The sequence below is a fragment of the Suricata suricatta genome, chromosome 1 (assembly GCF_006229205.1).
Source record: "Suricata suricatta isolate VVHF042 chromosome 1, meerkat_22Aug2017_6uvM2_HiC, whole genome shotgun sequence".
NCBI lineage: Eukaryota > Metazoa > Chordata > Mammalia > Carnivora > Herpestidae > Suricata > Suricata suricatta.
The window spans coordinates 126,282,570-126,303,857 of NC_043700.1; the positions used below are offsets into that span (position 1 = coordinate 126,282,570).

The 21,288-nt window shown below is 39.9% G+C and overlaps 1 protein-coding gene across 3 annotated transcripts in view; it reads left to right on the plus strand.

The window, feature by feature from the left end:
* SLC10A6 (solute carrier family 10 member 6) overlaps window positions 1-21,288 on the plus strand; it is a 49,904-nt gene that overhangs the window by 4,965 nt on the left and 23,651 nt on the right. For 2 of the 3 annotated variants that reach the window (XR_003910470.1, XM_029943510.1), the window contains exons 1-2: window positions 6,693-6,804; window positions 13,876-14,668. Coding sequence is in view for 2 of the 3 variants with exons in the window: in XM_029943510.1 (XP_029799370.1) it covers window positions 14,292-14,668 (377 nt within the window). In the remaining variant the exon portion in view is untranslated. Of the gene's footprint in view, window positions 1-6,692; window positions 6,805-11,401; window positions 11,455-13,875; window positions 14,669-21,288 lie in introns of those variants that run through there. The other variant, XM_029943521.1, reaches the window with a different exon arrangement.

Below are 21,288 nucleotides of genomic sequence, written 5' to 3' on the forward strand. Positions count from 1 at the left end.
ATCATATGGTTTCCATCTTTTCTTTTGTTAATGTGATGGATCACATTGATGGATTTGTGAATATTGAACCAGCCCTGTAACCCAGGAATGAATCCCACTTGATCATGATGGATAATTCTTTTTATGTGCTGTTGAATTCGATTTGCTAGTATCTTGTTGAGTATTTTTGCATCTGTATTCATTAAGGATATTGGTCTGTAGTTCTCTTTTTTGGCTGGGTCTCTGTCTGGTTTGGGTATCAAGGTGATGCTGGCTTTGTAGAATGAGTTTGGAAGTTTTCCTTCTATTTCTATTTTTTGGAATAGTTTGAGAAGAATGGGTATGAGCTCTGCTTTAAATGTCTGGTAGAATTCCCCTGGGAAGCCATCTGGCCCTGGGCTCTTATTCGTTGGGAGATTTTTGATAATGGATTCGATTTCTTCACTAGTTATTGGTCTACTCATGCTTTCTATCTCTTCCCATTTGAATTTTGGCAGTGCATGTGTATTTAGGAATTTGTCCATTTCTTCTGCGTTGTCCAGTTTGTTGGCATATAATTCTTCATAATAATCTCTGATGATGGCCAAAGCCATTTTTACTTTAAATGCTTTCCTTGAGGACTTTTTTCTCTCTGGAAGCTATGGCAGCTTCCCCTAGATCCCATTTTTTCTGATAGGAAACATGGTGTAAGACTAATAGTACAATGTAGCACCATGATTTAGAGCATTGGGTGTAAGTCATGAGCTCCCTGGAATTGAATGTATTAAGCTGTGTGTTATCTTGGACCCATTATTTAACTTCCCTGTGCTTTAGTTTCTTCTTCTGTAATAAGTGGATTGTGATAGTCATGTAAGTAAATGAGTTAAATATGTAAAGCATCTAGAATAGTGCCTGGCACAGAGTAAGCACAAACATAGATAGTATTAGCTACTCTAACAAGTACCCATGGTGCTTGGTACTACAAAAGCTCTTGCAATCTGGAAATTCATATCCCTTAGTTCTGGGGGATTATATTAAATTCTCTTGTGAATATTTCTACCTTTTCCTTTTCTCTATAGTTTCTATAAATGCTATTATTCATATGCTACATCTTCTGTATTGGCCTAATTTTTTATCTTTTCCCTTCTGCTTTCCATCCTTTTGTCTTTTGCTCCATTTTCTGGAGGAAGCTCTCAGTTTTATCTTCTATCAATTATAAGTTTTTAATTTCTTATATCATATTTTTATCTCTGAAGCCTTGCTTCTCTCCTTTTTAAAAAGTAACCTGTTGGGGCGACTGGGTGGCTCAGTCGTTAAGCATCCAACTTTGGCTCAGATCATGATCTCACAATTCATGGGATTGAGCCCCACATCAGGCTCTGTGCTGACAGCTCAGAGCCTGGAGCCTGCTTCGGATTTGGTGTCTCCCTCTCTCTCTCTCTGCTCCTCCCCTTCTCATGCTCTGTCTCTCTTGGTCTCAAAAATAAAGAAAACCTTTATTTTATTTTATTTTATTTTATTTTATTAAATAAATTTTTAATGTTTTTTATTTATTTTTGAGAGACAGAGAAAGACAGTGTGATCAGGGGAGGGTCAGAGAGAAAGGGAGATACAGAATTGGAAGGAGGCTCCAGGCTCTGAGCTGTCAGCACAGAGCCTGATGCGGGGCTTTAACCCACAAACTGTGAGATCACGACCTGAGCCAAAGCCGGATGCTTAACCAACTGAGCCACCCAGGCGCCCCTAAATAAAACATTTTAAAAAATAATAAAAAGTAACTTGTTTTATTCATAATTGCCTGTCTTCCCTTACCTCTCTGAGGACATGAAATAGATTCTTCTCTCTGCATTGCATGGGTTTCCTCAATACTGGTTTTCTGTTACGTTTTATGTCTTTCTTTCATGTTAAAAGCTCTCACAGTGGGGCGCCTGGGTGGCTCAGTCAGTTAAGCGACCGACCGACTTTGGCTTAGGTCATGATCTCATGGTTCATGGGTTCGTGCCCCGCATCCAGCTCTGTGCTGACAGCTAGCTCAGAGCCTGGAGCTTACTTTGGGTTCTGTGTCTCCCTCTCTCTCTGACCCTCCCCACTCATGCTCTGTTTCTCAATAATAAATAAATATTTTTAAAAAAGCTCTCACAGTAATCCAGGCATGACAGTGCATAATTTAAGGAAGGAAAGGTGGGATGGATAATACAGGTCTGCCTCAGGAGTCATGGAAGAAATAGAAACCAGAAGATAGTGTCATTGATTGGATGTAGTTGAGTGAGAGGGCTATGGGTGAGTGAAAGGGAGGAATTTAGAATGAATTCCAGATGGTGGGCTTGGGAAATGAAAAGTTGTCTTAGGAGTGTGGGAGGTACATTAATTTTAGGTACATAGGTGTTCAAAGTTTTTGGTAGACACTAGAGTGGAGACCTCCACAGCAGTGGGCTGTACAGGTGTGCTGCTCAGGAAGGAGTGAGTTTAGAGAAGAAAGGTGAAACCATGGGTTTCTTTGAGCTCATCTAAGAGGAGTATGCAGAAGGAAGAGCAGCGGTAGCGAACATTCTGGAACTGTGGGTGGCAGTGTAGAAGAAGCAGACCTTTAGGAAACAATGGCTTAGATACTGAAACCCTAGGTGAATTGTGTGCTGTATTTTATTTTAATGAAAAGTATTCTGGTATAGAAATTAAATAGTAAATGATGGAAATTTTTGGAGAGAATCTTCATTTTTTTCAGTTGACAAAAATTTCCTCAATGAAAACATTCCATCAAGGGGCAGAAGAGGGAGAGGAGAAGAGAAAAGAGAAAACAAAAAAAACCCCTGTATAATAAAAACTTAGATGTAGAAACTCTTTTAGGTACTGTATGCATACCCTGTAGTCCTCACAACAACCCTGCAAGGAGGAAAGGGCAATGACAGAACAAAGCAGAACTCTAACATCAGAGGGGCTAAGTTTGGGGTCTTGATGAGGCAGAACTTATGCCAATGGTTGACAAGGCAGCAAGCATGGAGGGGGAAAAAAGAACTCTCTCTTTGTTCACTGTCTTTAAGTACTATTTACATCCAATGTAGAACAGATATATTTAGAACATTTGGTGTAGGGCATGGGCTCCCTGGGATCTAATGCCAGTTCTACCATTTAATGGCTGTGTCATCTCAGACAAATTGTTGGGGTCTTGTCACTTGGTTTCTCTAGGCTCTTTTTATCATGGTCTTAGGAATAGTTATCTTTTTTTTTCATTGTAGTAAATAGTGATGTTTCCATTCCATTATGCAGGCCCAAAATCAAGGGCCCATCTGTGATTCCTCTGTGTCCCTTAGCTCCTCTTCCCTCCTGGTCCAATCTATCAGCAACTCTTGTTGGATCTACCTGTGGAAAATATCCCAAATATGTCGATTCTTTCTCCACCACTCTCACCCTTGTCCAAACCTCTGACACTTCTTGTTTGGAATGCAAAGAAAGTCTTGTAACTGACCTCTTTTCTTCCATTTTTTGCCTTTCTGTAGTCTACCTTTAGCAGCCCTAGAGATCTTTTAAAAATGGCACTCATGCAGGGACCCCTGCTGGCTCAGTAGAAAGAGCATACATTCTTGATCTTAGGGTCAGGACTTTGAGTTTTACTGGGTGCAAACACATTAGCCTCCTCCTGTTCTCTGACATATCAAACCTATTTCTGCCTTGGAACATTTGCACTTCCTGTTTATTTTCTGCGAGATTGTCTTCCCTTGGATTATCACAAAGATATCTCCTAACTCTTTAGGGCTCCACTCAAATGACATCTCCTGAGGGAGGCCCCCTGTGACCTTCCCCTGTGCCCCCCTCATAAATTCGCCTTTCCTTTTTCTCAGTCACTTTCTGTGACAGCACCCGATTTTAATTCCTTTCTAGCACTCATATCATTATCTGCAGTTATTTGTTTGCTCGCTTGTTTGTCTGTGGTATTTCTCTGTGGCGTCTCTATTGTCTATAATAGAACCTATCCATAGTAGCCACTGTATCAGTATGTGTTTAATGAATGAATGTATTACCTTAAAAATTGTTGAAAATGTGCCACTTTTGAAGAGAGTGCTCAGAGGGTTTGATTTTTGTTGTTCCCTTAAAAAAATATATATATATATTTACTTTAAAAATATATATTAATCTCTACACCCAATGTGGGGCTTGAACTCACAATCTAAAGATTAAGAGTCTCATGCTCTTCTGACTGAACCAGCCAGGCCCCCCTTGCTATATATGCTTTGACACACATTTTTTTCAGCTATATTGGCTACACCATAAGCCGCACATATTTGAAGTGACTGTGATGGGTTTTGACACCTGTGGGATAACCATCACGGTCAAGATAAAGAACAGTTTCATCCCCTCAGGAGTTTTCTTGTGCCCCTCGTAATCCACGTCCATCTTCTCTCATCCTCAGCCCTGCCCCACTCCCCGCCCCCAGCAGCGACTGAGCTAGCTGCTTCCTGGCTTTCTGGTTTTGTTTGCTTTTTTAAATATTTATTTTTGAGAGAGAGAGATTGAGAGTGAGAGAGAGATGGGGAAAGCACACACCCAAGCAGGGAAAGGGTAGAGAAAGAGGGGGACAGAGGATCTGAAGTGGGCTCTGCACTGACAGCAGAGAGCCTAATGCAGGGCTGGAATTCATGAACCATGAGATCATGATCTGAGCCAAAGTTGGATGTTTAACTGACTGAACCACCCGATGCCCTGATTAATTTGTGTTTTTTGTGTGAATTTATATGAATGGAGTCATACAATATATACTTTTTTTTTGGTCTGGCTTCTTTTGCTCAGCATAATTATTGAGATTCATGCATGTTGTTGTGTATGTATTCCTTTTTATTGTTGGGTAGCATTCTAGTGCATGGATGTCCTACATTTTGTTTATCCATAAACTTGTTGATAAGTTTCTAGTTCTTTTTAAAAACTTTTTAAAATGTTTATTTATTTTTGAGAGAGAGAGAGAGAGAGAGGAAGAGAGAGCAAGCATGAGCAGGGGAGGGGCAGAGAGAGAGAAAGACACAGAATTCAAAGCAGGCTCCAGGCTCCGAACTGTCAGCACAGAGCCTGATGCCAGGCTTGAAGCCATGAACTGTGAGATCATGACCTGAGCTGAAGTCGGATGCTGAACTGACTGAGCCACCGAGGCGCCCTGATAAGTTTCCAGTTCTGAGTGCTTACACGTAAAGCTGCTGTGAGCATTGTATGGGCATATCCTTTCATTTAGAATTAATACCTCAAGGAGAGGAATGGCTGGTTGCATGGTTGTATGGCAGGTACATGTTTAACCTGGCCCATTTTTTGGATCCCTATTTTAGTTTTGAAGGAATTAGGGGGCTAAGTGAAGGATTAGCACTTCACCAAGGTGACACAGCTTTAAAAGAGGTGAAACAGATGGAATTCTAGATCCATGTGAATTCAAAGTTGAACCTGTTCTAGAAGACTGTGCTTGGTCCACCTTTGGCCTGGCTGTCTGTATGGCCTATTGAGAAAGTGAATATTGGAGAATACGCCTGGTATGAGACAGGCAGGTCCTTTACTAAAATTTGGAATGAGGATGAGTTTAGCTCAGTGGATCTCTGTGAAGGGTGACTTTTACCTCCTCTGCCCCTCAGGATATTTGGTGATGTCTGTAAACATTTTTGGCTATCCTAACTGCAGGGTATCATGAAGGCGTCTAATGGATAAAGTCCAGGGATGCTGCTAAATAGCCGGCAATGCACAGACATCACCCTGTGACAAATAGATTTCCAGCCCCGAGGGTCAAGGCTAGTGACTGTGATTTAGCTGATAGGTTTAAGCTACTCAGGACACACTGGTGAAACAGAAGGTTGGGTCAGACTGCATGGCTGAGAATCCCGAGGTGGGGTATTTCCCTAAAAGAAATGCAGACCGTGACAGGAGAATGAACGCTGGGCAGCAGTCAACAGATGTCTCCAGCTCTGTGGCTATTTACACTCACTCACACTCTTCTTTCCATATTATAAAACCTACTCACTTGTTTCTCAAAGTCATGTCCTGTTACTGCCATAGCCCCAAGTCCAGGGTTTCAGTTGTCTTTAGTCTGGATCTTGCAACCAGTGGACAAATAATACACATTAGCCCTAACACAATTGATATGGTATGATAGAGAGAAACAGAATAATACATATAATGAAAAGGTTTGGTCCTTTAGTCTTGCATATGGTCTTGGGCCACAGACATGGGATTCCTCCTTTGGTATTTGGGGAAGGTGGCAGAGGGGTTGCTGAAACTATTCAGACTTCACCAAGCCATCAATCCACCATTATGGACATCAAGATGAAATTCAATTACAATTTTCTTTGGCTTCATTGAATAAAGAAAGAGGAAGGAACAAGACAATAGGGGCATTGATAGGGAAATTTAGAATGGTTTTCATTGTACCTCAGAACTGATACAACCTATGAGAAGAACCTAGTGATCGTGGTGTATTTTAATTGCACTTATGGGTATAATGTATCAGTCTTAATTGATCCCTAGAGAAGAAAAAGTTGCCAATGTACCAGGAGTCTCAGGCTCTATTTTGGAATTTTCTACCTTCCATTCATGTCTCTTTTCAGTTTCAATACCTCTCCTCTTGGAATCCTCCACCTCCACTCTAAGGACTTGATTTGCACTTTGCAACTTTCACAGCATTGGAATGTAGGTGTAATCTCCTTCATGGACGTCAATTGCGGGTGTAGCTTTTTTTTTCTTACATCTAATTAACTCTCTTTCAAAGCAACTCCTTTCATGTGCCAGAAGCAGACTTCCTCTCTCATTGTTTAAGAGATTCCTCACTATGTGACTATTAACTGTGGAATTTAGCCTCCTACTTTCGCCACGTATGTAGAACAGGTAAGGTAAGCATAACTGGAACCCAACATGCAAACATTCACTGGGTGCACCATCTCCTTCCCCAGATGGCTTGTACCAAAGCACAGGTATTCCCAGGAGAGTGAATGTCAGAATTCTAGCACTGCAGTTTAATAATATTGAAATTGCTTTACATGAATAGTAGAAATAGCTGACATAATTCCCTTTGAGATAAGAGGAGGGTTATTTCCTGATAGTGGTCTTCTTTTATCATGAAATCACATGACAAATGTATTTATATAAGTTATAAAATATATTAATATACATAAATTTAAAATTATATAAAATATAAAAATTATACATGTATATATATTTATTTTTTCTTTTTCTTTTTCCCCTCATGACTCTTTTAGTATTTGAAAGAAATTTCTAAGCTGTAATAACAAAAGGTTTTGTAAAACAGAAAATTGGAAGCAGGAGCAAAGGAAAATTTATTTATTTTTTGACACTGACATTGTTATTTTTCTGGGTTAGATGCAACAGATGTTATTAATAATAATAGCCAATACACTAGCTAATACTTATTGAGCACTTAAAATGTTCCAGGCATAGTAGCTAGAAAATGTCAGATCAAAAAGCTGGAAGTTTGGACCAGATGCTTGCAGTTAATCCCTGGTTTTCCTATAAAATGCTTGAGCTCAGCAGCACCCTTTATTTTGATTAATTTTGGCTAGAATACTACTAGGTGCATGTCCTCTGGCTTAGTGAGGGAGGGTGGAGAAAAAACACTTCTGAGCCTTTCAAGCCATGGCTTTAGGGTTTAACTTCTGTTGAGAGTATGTAACGAAGGGATAAATGGCCCTTTTCATCATTATTGAAAAATGTCTGACTTTCCCTGTCCTACCCTTCTTTTCTGGGGGTGGCTGGTTTATGTGGTCAAGGATTTGTTTGGCTCTGCATTCTTTTGGGAGGCACTATAAAGTAGGTTATAGCCCACAGGGAGTATTAGGAAGTATTCTTTGAATTTAGGATCATGAATGTTTGAAGTGGATAGCTACTTTAAAACAAAAGTTATTCAGACATGTAAATTAGGATATTACCCTTTCAGCATGGATATTACTCTTTCAAAATGTCAGTTAACACTTATTTACTGTGTACCTGTTACAGCATCTGATAAGGCACATAAGTTAAGGGTTTAGGGAGGTGACTAATAGTGACCAGTATGTGCGATATAGTTTGAGTGGGAAGAGTAATATTTTATACAAGTGGGACTCATGAGCTTATGAAATTTAATTATTGCATCTATTTTTCATGTATAGTATGGACCCTAGATTCAACTCCCATGATCTGCTTTATCATTTATTAGCTTAGCGCATGCAGGTTGTTCAACCTCTGTAAGTTTCTCTTCACTCATGTGTAAATGAGGGTAATAATAGTACCTAAATGACAGTGTTGTTGGGAGGGTCAAATGAGATATGTCTAGGGGAGGAAAGATTTTTTTTTTTTTTTGTCTCTTCATCTTGGACTCTCCAGCTGGGGCCCTATAAATCAGACTGAAAAGATAGATTAACAAGAGAAAAACAAGTTTATTAACATGTGCCTTACAAATACACGTGGGAAGTCTCAGAAATGAGTAACTCAAAGAGGTATTAGAACTTGGACTTTTATAGCATCTTAAAAGAATAGTAAAGAAGTGACCAGACAAGGAAAAAGGACTTTGAGCCTGTAGGGATGGCAAATTGTGGGAAGACAAGTACACCAGGGAACTAATGGTAGACAGGGCTAGCGAGTTCTAGCCAGCTTTGTTACTCTTCTGGTGCAGCTTTCTCTGGGCTGGAAAGGTCTAGAGTTATCTCTGGTGGTTAACTTCTGTCCTTCCTGGTAGAGGAAGTGGCGTATTTTTGGGTGGCACATTTAACTACCCTTCATATGTAAGGGATCTATCTCAGGGCCTGGTACTAGGGGAGACTCAATAAATGGTAGGTGTTTTTACTGTTACCATAGAAAATCAGTATCAGTAATTTGTGGTAATGGCTAACAAATACCATTAATTTTATTTATTACCACTTTTTAGATTTCCATCTCCTAATTATAGGGTTTCAGTCTATGAAAATTTATGGTTATAACCTTAATAACATCTGATTTGATGAACTGAGGCCAGAAAAGGGTGTTGGAAAAGGACCACAAATACTACTATAAATAGCATTCCACCTGTGCAGGTAAACAGGCCTTTCCAGTTGGTTCCAGGTGCTTCATTTTTCCTTCCGGTTATTTTATTCTGAAGGTGGAGCAGGTGCTGTTTCAGGCTACACACTTTGTGAGTCCACTTGTCTATGTCCTGACTTGGCCCATCAGTCCTTCTCACGCCCTTACATTCCATTTTCTGCAGGTATCTCTTACCTGGAAACTTTGGTATTTATGAACCTCCCTTATAAAGTCCTAAGAACAAAGACAATGATTGAATCATCTCAACAGTCTGGCTTCTCATGGAGTCATCAGGCTGTTATCAACTTTTAGGAGCAGCCTTGAAAGAACCACAACTGCCTCTATCTCTGCTCCTTTTTCTTCAGCTCCTTTTTCTTTGATTATAAAACAGTAATTCACAGGCATTTCAAAGATATTACATGGTATAAAAAATACAAAGAAGAAAATAGTCCTCCATAATCTTATGTACTAAAGCAATCACTGAAAATTTTGGAGTCAAATTTGGTGTCTTTATATGCTTATTATTTTAACATGGCTGGAGCATTATATCTATACCTATGTATTTAAAAAATGTTTTGCTGAACCTTCTAACACAAATATGTCTCATTGCCAAAATGTTTACATTTTAAATAGCACCATTATATCTCATTGTATCATAATTTACTTAAATTAATCTCACTTTGGGATTTTAAATTCCCAGTTTTCTGCTTTTATAAATAATAATGATGCCATACATAAGAATGTATTTATTTATAAATAACAATGCTATTATAAATAGAAACATCTGCCCCAAGTAATTAATAAATTTTTACCAGCATTCCGGCCTATTTATTTATTTATTATTTTTTAAGATAAGTACTTTATTTATTTATTATTTTATTTTTATTTATTTATTTTGATAGAGAGAGAGTGCAAGCAGGGGAGGGGCAAAGACAAAGGGAGAGAGAGAGAGAGTCCCAAGCAGGCTCTGCACTGCCAGTACAGAGCCCAGTACAAGGCTCGATCCCACATACTATGAGATCATGACCTGAGCCAAAACTGAGAGTTAAATGTCCAAATGACTGAGCCACCCAGACACTCCTATTTTATTTATTTATTTATTTATTTATTTATTTATTTAGAGCATGGGGAAGGGGCAGAGAGAGAGGGAGAGAGAGAATCCCAAGCATGCTCTTTGAGGTCAGTGCAGAGCCTGATGCACGGCTTGAACTCATTAACCATGAGATCATGGCCTGAGCCCAAATCAAGAGTTGGATGCTTAACCAACTGAGCCACCCAGGTGCCCCTATTTATTTTTTATTTTATAGGGAGTGACTGAGGAAGAGAAAAGGGGAGAAAGTGAGAGAAAGAGAGAGAGAATCTCAAGAAGGCTCCATGTCCAGCACAGACCCTGATGCAGGGCTTGATTCCATGACCCCCGGAATCATGACCTGAGCTGAAATCGAGAGTCAGATGCTCAACGACTGAGCCACCCAGAAGCACCACAGCTTATTTATTAAGATAGCTTTTTAGACTTACAGAGACAAAGGTTATTTAGTACACAGAGCCAGACTTTTTCCTCAAAGTTTATATGAATTTTCAATCCTACTTCCAGTATATGAGAATATACTTTCGCTCAACTCTTATTAATAAGGGACATTCACTTTAAAATTGTTTCCTTAGTAACAGTCAACACATAGTATCTTGTTTTAATGTACTCAAAAAATTATTTGTGATATTGATTTCTATGGTTGTTGACTACTGTTTTGTGAATTTTCTGTTCAAATACTTAGCTGGTTTTTTTGCAGTGTGATAGCAGTTTTATTTTTGAGATTTGTTTTTTTAAAAAAAATATATAGAATTAGGTTTTTTACCTTGTATCATATAACAGTGTATTTTCTTGCTGCCAACTTCCTTTTAATTTTGGATTAAATAATTAATTTAGATTAAATTAGTAATAATTTATTATTAGTAAATAATTTGGATTAAAAACATAATTTCCTTTTGTTTTGGATATATCACATGAGTTTACCTAAACTCTTGGAACCTATAGGGTTTTTTCCCCCCTTTAATAAGAAAGCTCTAGGGACACTTGGGTAGCCCAGTCATTTAAGCATCTGACTTCAGCTCAAGTCATGATCTTACAGCTTGTGGGTTGAAGCCCTTCATTGGGCTCTGTGCTAACAGCTCAGAGCCTGGAGCCTGCTTCAGATTTTGTGACTCCCTCTCTGTCTGCCCTTCCCCCACTCACATTCTGTCTCTCTCTTACTCAAGAATAAATAAACATTAAAAAAAAATAGAAAGGAAAAGCTCTACTGCCCAACACAGGGCTTGAACTCACAACCCCACGATCAAGAGTTACATGCTCTACCAATTGAGTCAACCATTTTTAGAGTTTGATAAACAGTTCCTCAGCCATGTTTAATTACCTTTCCTTTTGGCACTTTCCCTTTAGCCTTTACATTCCCAGACAGAAGAAGCTGGGCTTTTCAGTTGCTTTTCCTGAAGGTAAAGTAACTTCACCTCTAATTCTATTTGCAGAGAATAGAAATGCATAAAATATTTCCTGTGATTTGTACAGCTGGTTCTCAAAATTAAGATGCATATATTTTGCACACATTCAGATGCGTTTTAAGCTTATGAGCATATGAGATAATTTAGAGATTAGGGATTAGTTGGTTTGTTTCTCTGTCTCTATGCCAAACTGTGATGTTTTTTCCCTGAGCTATGTTTAACTGATTGTCAGTTTTTTCAGAATGATCATGCCATCAACTACTTTCATTGCTTCCCATCAGTGTGTTCTAGGAAAATGAGGACAGGCTAAGGATTAGACTAGGATTTAAATCCTACTGTTACAATTTGCTTGTCTAATAACCTTTGACAATCATACGACCCCAGTAGGCCTTTGTTTTCTTATCTGTGAAGTGGGAGTGGTAGTAGTTGCCTCTTAGAGCAGATGTGAAGATTGAATGAGATTTCATGAACTACCTCACTGGCTTATGGTATAAACTTGGTCATGCCTTTTAAAAATTTCTAATCAGTTGAAGCCCTATATGCCAATAAATACAGGATCCCTTATTTAAAAACCTTCGTTTAGATATTGACAAGAACTCCAGGGCCTTACTCTTTCAAAGGAATCCCCTTCCCAGATGGAGACAAATTAGGAAATGCTGGCATTCATTGGTAGGTCCTGGTTTTAGCTACTGCTGTTTTGTTGGGACCTTTTGAATGAATTGGTTCCGCCCAGTCCAGTGGGCTCTTGCCCATTGCCATGATGCCCTCCTAGTCCAGAACCTTGCATACAAAATGGCAGTGCTGAAGCGTGGCCTATCAACATTACTTCTTTTCACATACTCAATCATTGTGTCCTATATCACCCTGTGACATCTGTACCAGGTAACCTTGATCCAGAAGAAATCATCACCAGTCCAGACACCCATTGCTTTCATGGTGGGTGATTGGACTTTAGTATCTTTTCCTAATAGTGAATCTCATTTGGAACTATCCTAATTCATTTGAGAAATTCTGATAACACTGCATTTCAAAAAGTAAGTGTCCTAGGTCACCTTCCCTTTCAGAAGGTTCCTAACATCCACTATGCAAATACAGGCCCTTCTCTCCAGCCGCTGAGTACCAACCAAATCACGGAAGTTCCTATCACATTGTCCTTGATATTGAGTGGCTTATTAAATTCAAACTTGTATAATTAAGAAGGGCCATTTGATTGACTTCTAGGAACATAAAAGATGTATCTAAGGCCTTTTTAACATTACCCTGATAGAAATAATGTGATACCTTCTCTCACTAAAGTAAAAAAAAAACGCAGACACAGACACACATGGGTAAAGGACCTAGCATGCCCTGATACACAGTAGGTGCTCAGAAAATGTTTGTTGTCTCCCTCCTCCATTCTTCCTCAGCTTGTTCGCATCTCTGCTTTCCAGAGACCTACCCCAGTTCCTAAGTGTCCATTTCTCTGCTTAGCTCTGTGCTGACAGATGGTTCTAGGTTGTCTTCTGATGGGCTACCACACTTGGTGTCAATGTGAGCTTCTTGGGCAGGAATCAAGAGTTGGTGGCAGCGGGTCCTCGTGCTGACATCTGATGGCCTCTAGCAAGGTTTTACCTTCAGAGCTGCTTTTAGGGTATCTTTGCCTAAGCCAGTTTATACGTACTTCAAATTGTTAGATTTTATTTTTACATTTGTATTTAACTCGTATTTTTATGTAGTAAATAGGCTTAGAGCATTTTGTCCTGGATAATACTTGCTAGTCCAAAAATAAACAATGCATAGCTAATATCCCTTTTAAGACAGGTAAAGGTGTTTAATAGAGTGTGCTTTGTTGCCAACCTGTGTGCCATAGATAAACTTTCTGCTTTCTGTGAGAAAGGGTGTGGCATCTGCTCTTTGTAGGTTCAGTTTCGTGGAGCCATATTTTCCTTGTCTGGTTTTGCCAATGAAATGTGCATCTGTGTGCGTAAGAGACACAGAAGGGCCCCTGGGCCATTGTGGTCAGAAACCGGCCTCAGACGTTGTCTCCAGCTTTTATGACAAACTCTTGACTACATTCTTTTGCAAAATTCTCAGACCTCACCACGAGGGCCAGGGGTGTGGTATCTCAAAGCTGACTCTGTTCTCTAGAGGAAAGTGGCAGCTTCCTTGAATTATTTTGGGTACAGAAATGAGTTTCCACATTTGATGAAATAAAGCAGGTGCTTAGTACTATATTTTCCTTACAGATGTTTAATTATTGGCTTTAGAGACAAATTCTAGTAGAGACATGGAAAGAAGAGAAACTGAAACTAACTCTAAAGCACTCTTAGTCCCTCGACATTTCCATAACTGACCTTTTGCTTTAGTATTTTCAACAGAAATTTTTTGCTAATGCTATGAGGAGTGGCTTTGGCTTAGTGCCTTTGTTTTTTCCAGATAGATTTCCCCTCTGCAAAATGTTGCATCCTGGTTCTTTGAAATCCCATTGAATTTGGAGAAATTATGTTTTGGCATTCAACCTATTTTCCTGGAACATAGCGTGATGCTTACGACACAACCGAGTCACTGCACTTGACAATAAATTTGCTTGTCTCGTTTCACTTGGATATTCAGTAATGAGTAAGAGCAGAAGAGGAAAGCCTTACTTACCACAGTTTATTATGTTTCATGCCCATGATAATTACTTTTATAATGCCACTCATGAATACATTGATCAGATTAGGATGAATCACCTGGCTGGCCAATAGCTATTGGAATGACTCTCCATATGTGACTTGGTTGTGTTCTTACAAAACGTGGAAGAATAGACCCGCCCAGCCATTGGAGCAGTTTTCATCTGTCATGCTGAAGAGATGAGAGCGAACTGCTCCCGCAGCCCAGCCTGCTCTGCCAACGCTTCCAGGGAGGAGTCGCCTGTGGGCCCGGAGGTACATGGGAACCTGGAGCTTGTTTTCACAGTGGTGTCAGCCGTGATGATGGGCCTGCTCATGTTCTCCTTGGGATGCTCTGTGGAGTTCCGGAAGCTATGGCTGCACATCAGGAGACCCTGGGGCATTGCTGTAGGACTGCTCTGCCAGTTTGGTCTCATGCCTCTTATAGCCTATCTGCTGGCCATCAGCTTCTCTCTGAAGCCAGCCCAAGCCATTGCTGTTCTCATCATGGGGTGCTGCCCAGGGGGAACCATCTCGAACATTTTCACCTTCTGGGTCGATGGAGATATGGATCTCAGGTAAGTTACACTAGGGAAACCCAGAAGTCTCCCCCTGTCAGCACTGAAACTTTCATGTTCAAAACCCTGCTGATCTTTAGGTAGAGATCCCAGTGGGCAGCATTTTATGGAGCTCAGTCCTGCAAGGAGTTTCCTCTCTGAGCTTAAAATGTACTTTGCTGTGATTGTCTTCTGTTTTGCTGGCAACTGCTTCTCTGAATAGTGGGATTTGGTTCATATGTCATAGTGAGGGCAGGTCTCTGCCTCACACGGTGGCCCCTCCTGGACACGAATTCATTGTCACCTACACCGGTGGCTTTGGCAGTCCTGGCTCATAGTCTTCCAAGACGTGGGCTGAGAATCCCAGGAAGCTAACGATGGGTTTGTTTGGTAGCTGGCGCGGCGGTGGTAGTAGTGGTGGCAGAACCAGAACAAGACCCTCAAGGCTCTCATCAAGTGTTACATTTGAGTCTACTTTATGAAACAAATCTTTGGGGGCACTGGATAAAGGAGTTTTAAGGGGTATGAGATAGACATATCCTGTTTTAAGGCTAGTGGTGGCCCATTGAGTGGACTTGGAGAGCAACATACACTTTATGACTAAAAATGTTATCTTTTTTAAATGTTCATTTATTTATTTTGAGAGAGAGAGAGTGCATGCTTGTGTGCCTGAGTTGGGGTGGGGCATAGAGAGAGGAGGAGAGAGAAAGAGAGAGAGAATCGCAAGCAGCATTCACGCTCAGCATGGAGCCTTACATGAGACTTGATCCCACAGCTGTGAGATCATGACCTGAGCTGAAATCAAGAGTCAGATGCTCAACCAACTGACCTACCCAGGTGTCCCTAAAAATGTTCTTTCTTGTTGCTTTGCAGACTAAACATTCGTTACTAGAATCTAATTCCTTTCATATAAGTCAGGGACCTTATTTCTAATTATGGTGTAAATAAATGCCCTCAGGAGACATTAAGCTTTATCATTGATTTACACTTTAATGAATTAATCACATATCTTTGGGAGTATATGTTTTGGTCCTGAAAAAAGAGCATTTGAAGAAAGAATAGAGAAGTCACAATTGAAAAGATAAAAGCAAAAAGATAGTGCTCATTCTAGATTCTTTTCTTACTTATAAACAAACTATTTCACCTCCTGCCCAGGGAAAGAATGACTTACGAATATAAATCTTTGTTCAATGTGGGTGTCATTTAGTTGAGATTTATTAGGTGATGCACAAAACGAATCATAGGTGCTGACTGTGCTGGGAGTTCACTTTAATGAATCAGCTGCAGGTCTGGGTTTCCAGTTCTCTGCATGTGCTGAATGCTTTGCACACGAACATAGTTCACCTGTAAATGTTAATGGGCTCATGCCATGCAGAGGAATTAATTTTCATATGGCAATATGCTTAGTTACCCACTTACCAGGGACTTGCAAAAAATCACGAATTCAAAACAATGCATTAATATGCATCGTGATTTCAAATTCAATAAACTTGATCATTAACATAATAATTGGAAGATGATAAGTATTCTTTCCACAGAGTCCACCTATCAGTGACAAATGCAGGACCTAAATGCTTTTGGAAAGAAAAAAGAAGTGTTACTTATTGAATATGTTACAGGGCATGAGGAAGATGCTTTCATATACTCTTTCTCTTCTTTCTTGGTTCCCGTAATAACCTTGTAAATGACCTTTTATTTTTCTGAATGTTACAGCTGAGAAAATTGTGGCTCAGCTTGGTTAAAGAGGTTGCAAAATGCTGCAGCCGAGCATCCAAGAGGGCAGATTTGAAGTCACATCTGTTTCTCATCAGTCTACCATTTAGGCACATCCTTTCATGAATTTATTAACACAACTTGGTCCACTGTTCTGAGTAGGAACATAAATCTTAAACCAGTGTTCTCAAACACTTGTGTTCTGGGAAAGAGAACACTTATTAACTTCATCTTTTCTTAGCCAACATTATAATAAAAGCACCAGTGAGTAGGAAGTCTATAAAAGACAAAACTCATTTTGCTTCCCTTTGCCAAATCTATCCCTAATTAGCTTTTCACATTAGTCAAATTATTTAACCTATAAGCCTCATCTCCCCATTTGGAAAATTTGGTTAAAATTACCTATTCCCCACATGACTATATTTTAAGGAGGAAATACGCATGCAGGATGCCAGGTTATGCAATAATTATTAACTATCCTCTCCTCCCCTTTTTAAATTCTGATTTTGGGTCTCATAAACAAAGCCAAAAATAAGCAAAACAAAAAAATGCAACCCTGTAAGAAATGAAATTTTAGAATGGTGATTACATATTACATTATCAAGAGCATATAGATATGAGAATAAAATCTTAATTCTAATAAAAATTGCAGATAGGAGAAAATTCAGTATTATTAGTGAAACAATAGCCAAGTTCACTACATTTCTTCCTGCTTGATTACCAACATATAATTTCTAAGGCAAAAAATAAAAAAATAAAGGAGATAGTGCTTGGTAGGAATTCTGTTTTCATGCTGGATAAAATTCAGGAAGAATTTAGAACAGTAACTTCACAAATGAGGAGATTGAGGCTTAGCTCTCTGCAGATCTCACATATTTCTCATGCCTTAATTCTGTGCTTCATTCAATTTACCTGTAGTTCTCACGTGTTCACCCCAAACAGGACATGCAGAGTCAACATGTATGAGCGAGTTTCTGCTTCCTGTGTGCCTGAGGATAATGCCTATCACTGTCCCGGTCCCCTGGGCTCAGCATCTAAGCAGTCTCCTGTGGTTATTTTCATTCTTCACCTCATTCACTCAATCCAATGTCTAGACCTGTAGCCCATCCTCTGGCTTGTCACTCACAGTCAGTGCTTCCTATTTATCTCCACGGCCATCTCCTCAGGGCAGGCCGCCATGCTTTCTTTCTTGGCCAATTAAAGTATCTTCACAGTATTCTCTCCACCATGGTTTTGTAGTAAATGGATGAGGCTGGCTCCTGGATCAGACTATTTATATTTAAATCCTGACTTGGGACCTCTTTCCTGTAACTGGAAATCATAACACTTCCCTATGGTATAATAAAGGGAAAATGAACATGTTAGGCATTTAAAGGTTTCTCAGCACCTAGTAACTTGGGTAGCATCTAAGCCAGGTCTAAACTACTTCTATGGGTTTATTTCTCAATAAGCACAACTGGTCTACTCACTGTTCCCTGAATATACACCTCACTTTCCCACCTTTCCTTTGCCCATGTTGTTCCCATAGCCTGAAATGCCAATTCTGTCCCTTCTAGTCATAATGTTATCCTTCATTATAATTGTTCTAGAAAGCAACTGGCAGGTATGGATGAAGAGTCTAAAAAATTATCCTGTTTCTTGACTGAGCTCAGCAAACCTTGGCTGGATTCTTTTATGTGTCTGGGGACTAGATAAATGTAGATTGGTCTTGGATGGCCTCATCTAGGACAGCTGAGCTCTCTTCGACACGGTCTCTCACCTCCAGCAGGCTAGCCCAGACCCAATCATATGTCAGAGGCAGGGTTCTGAAAAAGAGGAAGCATACGAGGTCTCTTGATGTCTGGGCTGGAAACCAGTTCCTCATTATTTCCACCACATCCCATTGGCCATTTCCAGGTTCAAGGAATGGAGAAGTAGATTTTGCCTCTTGAAGGATGCGCTGCAAAGTCACCTTGCAGTGGGCATGGCTAAGAATGGGGTGAAGAACTGGGGACATATTTGTGACCAACTGTACTAAATATGGACAGGATTCTTGCCTTTCAGGGCAGGACATGAAAACTAAGATCTAGCATTACAGAGTAGTAGTAAAGTGCACTCTGGAGCCAGGAAGTAGAACTGTCACTTGCTAACTGCGTCATCTTGGCAAATTATATGTTTTTTCTGCTTCAGTTTCCTCACTTCTGAAATAGGGGGGAGCATAATCTACCTCATGGATTGTTGTGAAGGTTGAATGAATTAATTACATATAAAGTCATTAGAATCTCACCTGGCACAAAATGCTGTATGAGTTATTATATTAGGGAGATAAAAGAGCACTGTGTCGAGGATCTGTGTTTTAGTCTCTGCCCAAGGAGCTGTGTGACTTTGAGCAATTTACCTTCCTGGGCCTCAGTTTCCCCTTTTGTAAAATCAATGGGTTAGACTCTCTGAGGTTCTTTTTTAGGAAATATACATTACATAAAATCTACCATTTTAATCAGTTTTAAGTGTGCAGTTTGGTCCCATTAGTACATTGACACTGTTGTACAATCACTAACATCCATCCTCCTATCTTTTTTATCTTCCTAAATTGAAACTCTGTACCCATTACACATTCTACTTTCTGTCTGTATGAATTTGACTAAGTATCTCATATAAGTGAAATCGTAAAACATTTGTCCTTTTGTATCTGGGCTACTTTGCTTAGTATAATGTCTTCAGAGTGCATCCATCTTGTATCCGTGTCAGAACCTCCTCTCTTTTTAAAGCTGTATATTGTATACACAGGTAGTTATTCGTTCATCTACCGATGGATACGGCCATCATTTCCATCTTTTGCCTGATGTGAATAATGCTGCTCTGAACGCGGGTGTGCAAATCCATCAGAGTCCCTGCTTTCAGTTCTTTCGAGTATAAACCAGAAGTGGATCTCAGGTCTTTTTAAGTTTTAAGTATTTTGTACAACAGGAGAAGATAAGCAAGTTATAGTCTCTGTGTCCACCTCTCCCCACCCCAGTTTTTAATGTTTCTCCTGAAACTGTTCAACAGAGATGGCTCCCTTCTCTGTCCCCATAGCACCAAATAAGTAATTCTTATCATCTGTCGGAGGGCGTCATAATAGCTCAGCTACTAATCTGCCTCACCCACTAGGTCTGTGATCTCCTTGAGGGCTTGTTCGGCTTTGCATACTCAGTGCCAGCCTGATGGTGATAGGCGCTCCACAAACGTTGAGTGAATGACTGAAGAAAAGTTTCTAATTGTCTGCATGTGTTATAAAATCCCCACTAGAAATGCTGTCAGGTCATTGGTGCCACTCAGGACAGCTCCCACAGTCTTTAGTTTGACAACTTTTGATATGCAAGGTCCATTTTTCCCTGAGAATGTAGTTATGTCATGAACTGCAGAGAAAGGATTCTGACCACGGGTGATGGTGGAGCCTGAGGGCTTCAGTGGCTAGTTTTGGCCTTTGACCTTTCAAGTAGCTCTTGGTCCTTTAGCAGGCATCTGGGAAATAGGACTTCAGATTCTTCAGGTCAGTCTGACATGGCCGGTGGAGAGCTGAAGATCATCTTAAGAGACAGAACTTAGATTGAATCCATGTGACTTCATGTAAGTTTCAGTAACTCTCTGTACCTTAGTATTTTGCCTATAAAATGGAAACATTACCTACGTATATGGTTATTGTATAGATGAAAAGAGAAAATATATCTAAAAGCATGAGGTGTAATACTAAGCAGGTAGTGTGCAGTAAATGCTAGTTATCGTTACTGAGAGGCAGCAGACAGGAGTATATATCTGGGGGCGGAAACCTGAACTCTTCTCTAGGGCCGGCTCTCTTGGCCTGATATGATAGTGCACTCGTGTCCATCTGCTTGGCCAGTGGTTTTTAAGTTTTTTCTAATGGAAAAGCAAGTGTGTGCTCTCATGGTTTTGAGTGTCAGAATTCCTAATTTTATTAGTTTGATACTAAAACAGCATTTGAATAATTTAAACGCAATGGCAAAATGGTATACTTATAGACATTGCATTTTAATATAATGCACATATATAATCTCCTTGTTTTAAGGGAGGTGCAGGATTTACCTGTTTGTCCAGACTTGCTGAAGCTGTCTCATTATTTTCTGTAATAGTCTGGGGATGGTGATGCCATTCTTCTCAGTGCAAGTGGAATCTTGTTTTATTGAGGTCAGCTTTTGCCAACAATTTTCCTATATGCGAACCGCCAAGAGACCCAGTTAGCTACATCCTTCATTTACAATACACTGGAATTTAACGGCAATAAAACAAAAAGTGTGACTTTCTACTGTACTCACACATGCTCACTGTTTACACTTCTGCGGGTGTTTCTGACAGCAGGCAGAGCACCATGGGCTTGAACAGTAGTGCAAAGGATGGAAGCAGAAACCTATGTAATCAAGGATATGGAATCAGTCTGCTAGAAATCTCACATTTGCTTCCCACTGTCATGAATCTTACTTTTCTACTGTTCGTGCCAAAGCAACTCAGCGGAAACATGCTGTGCAACTTCTCCAGAAGTTCAAGATTAAAGTGATGTAATATGGAATTTCTCCCAGGAGTTAGTAAAATGAAGAGCCAAGAAATGTACCATTATCAAAGGCTAAGAGTTTGGAAAAGCTTTCCAAACACCTTCTTTGTGGATAGGGGGCTTTGAAAGCTGTGGGAAACTGCTTTTCTTCTTTTACCTGTTCTCTAGCTAGGAAGAAATCTTTGCTCAAAGTAAACATTCTTTTTTAAAAAAAAGTTATTTGTGTGTGTGTGTGTGTGTGTGTGTGAGGAGAGAAAGAGAAAGAGAGAGAGGAGAGAGAGAGAGAGAGAGAGAGAGAGAGAGAGAGAGAGAGAGAGAGAGAACACCAGTGGGGGAGTGGCAGAAAGAGAAGGGGACAGAGAATCTGAAGCAAGCTCTGTGCTGACAGCAGAGAACCAGATCG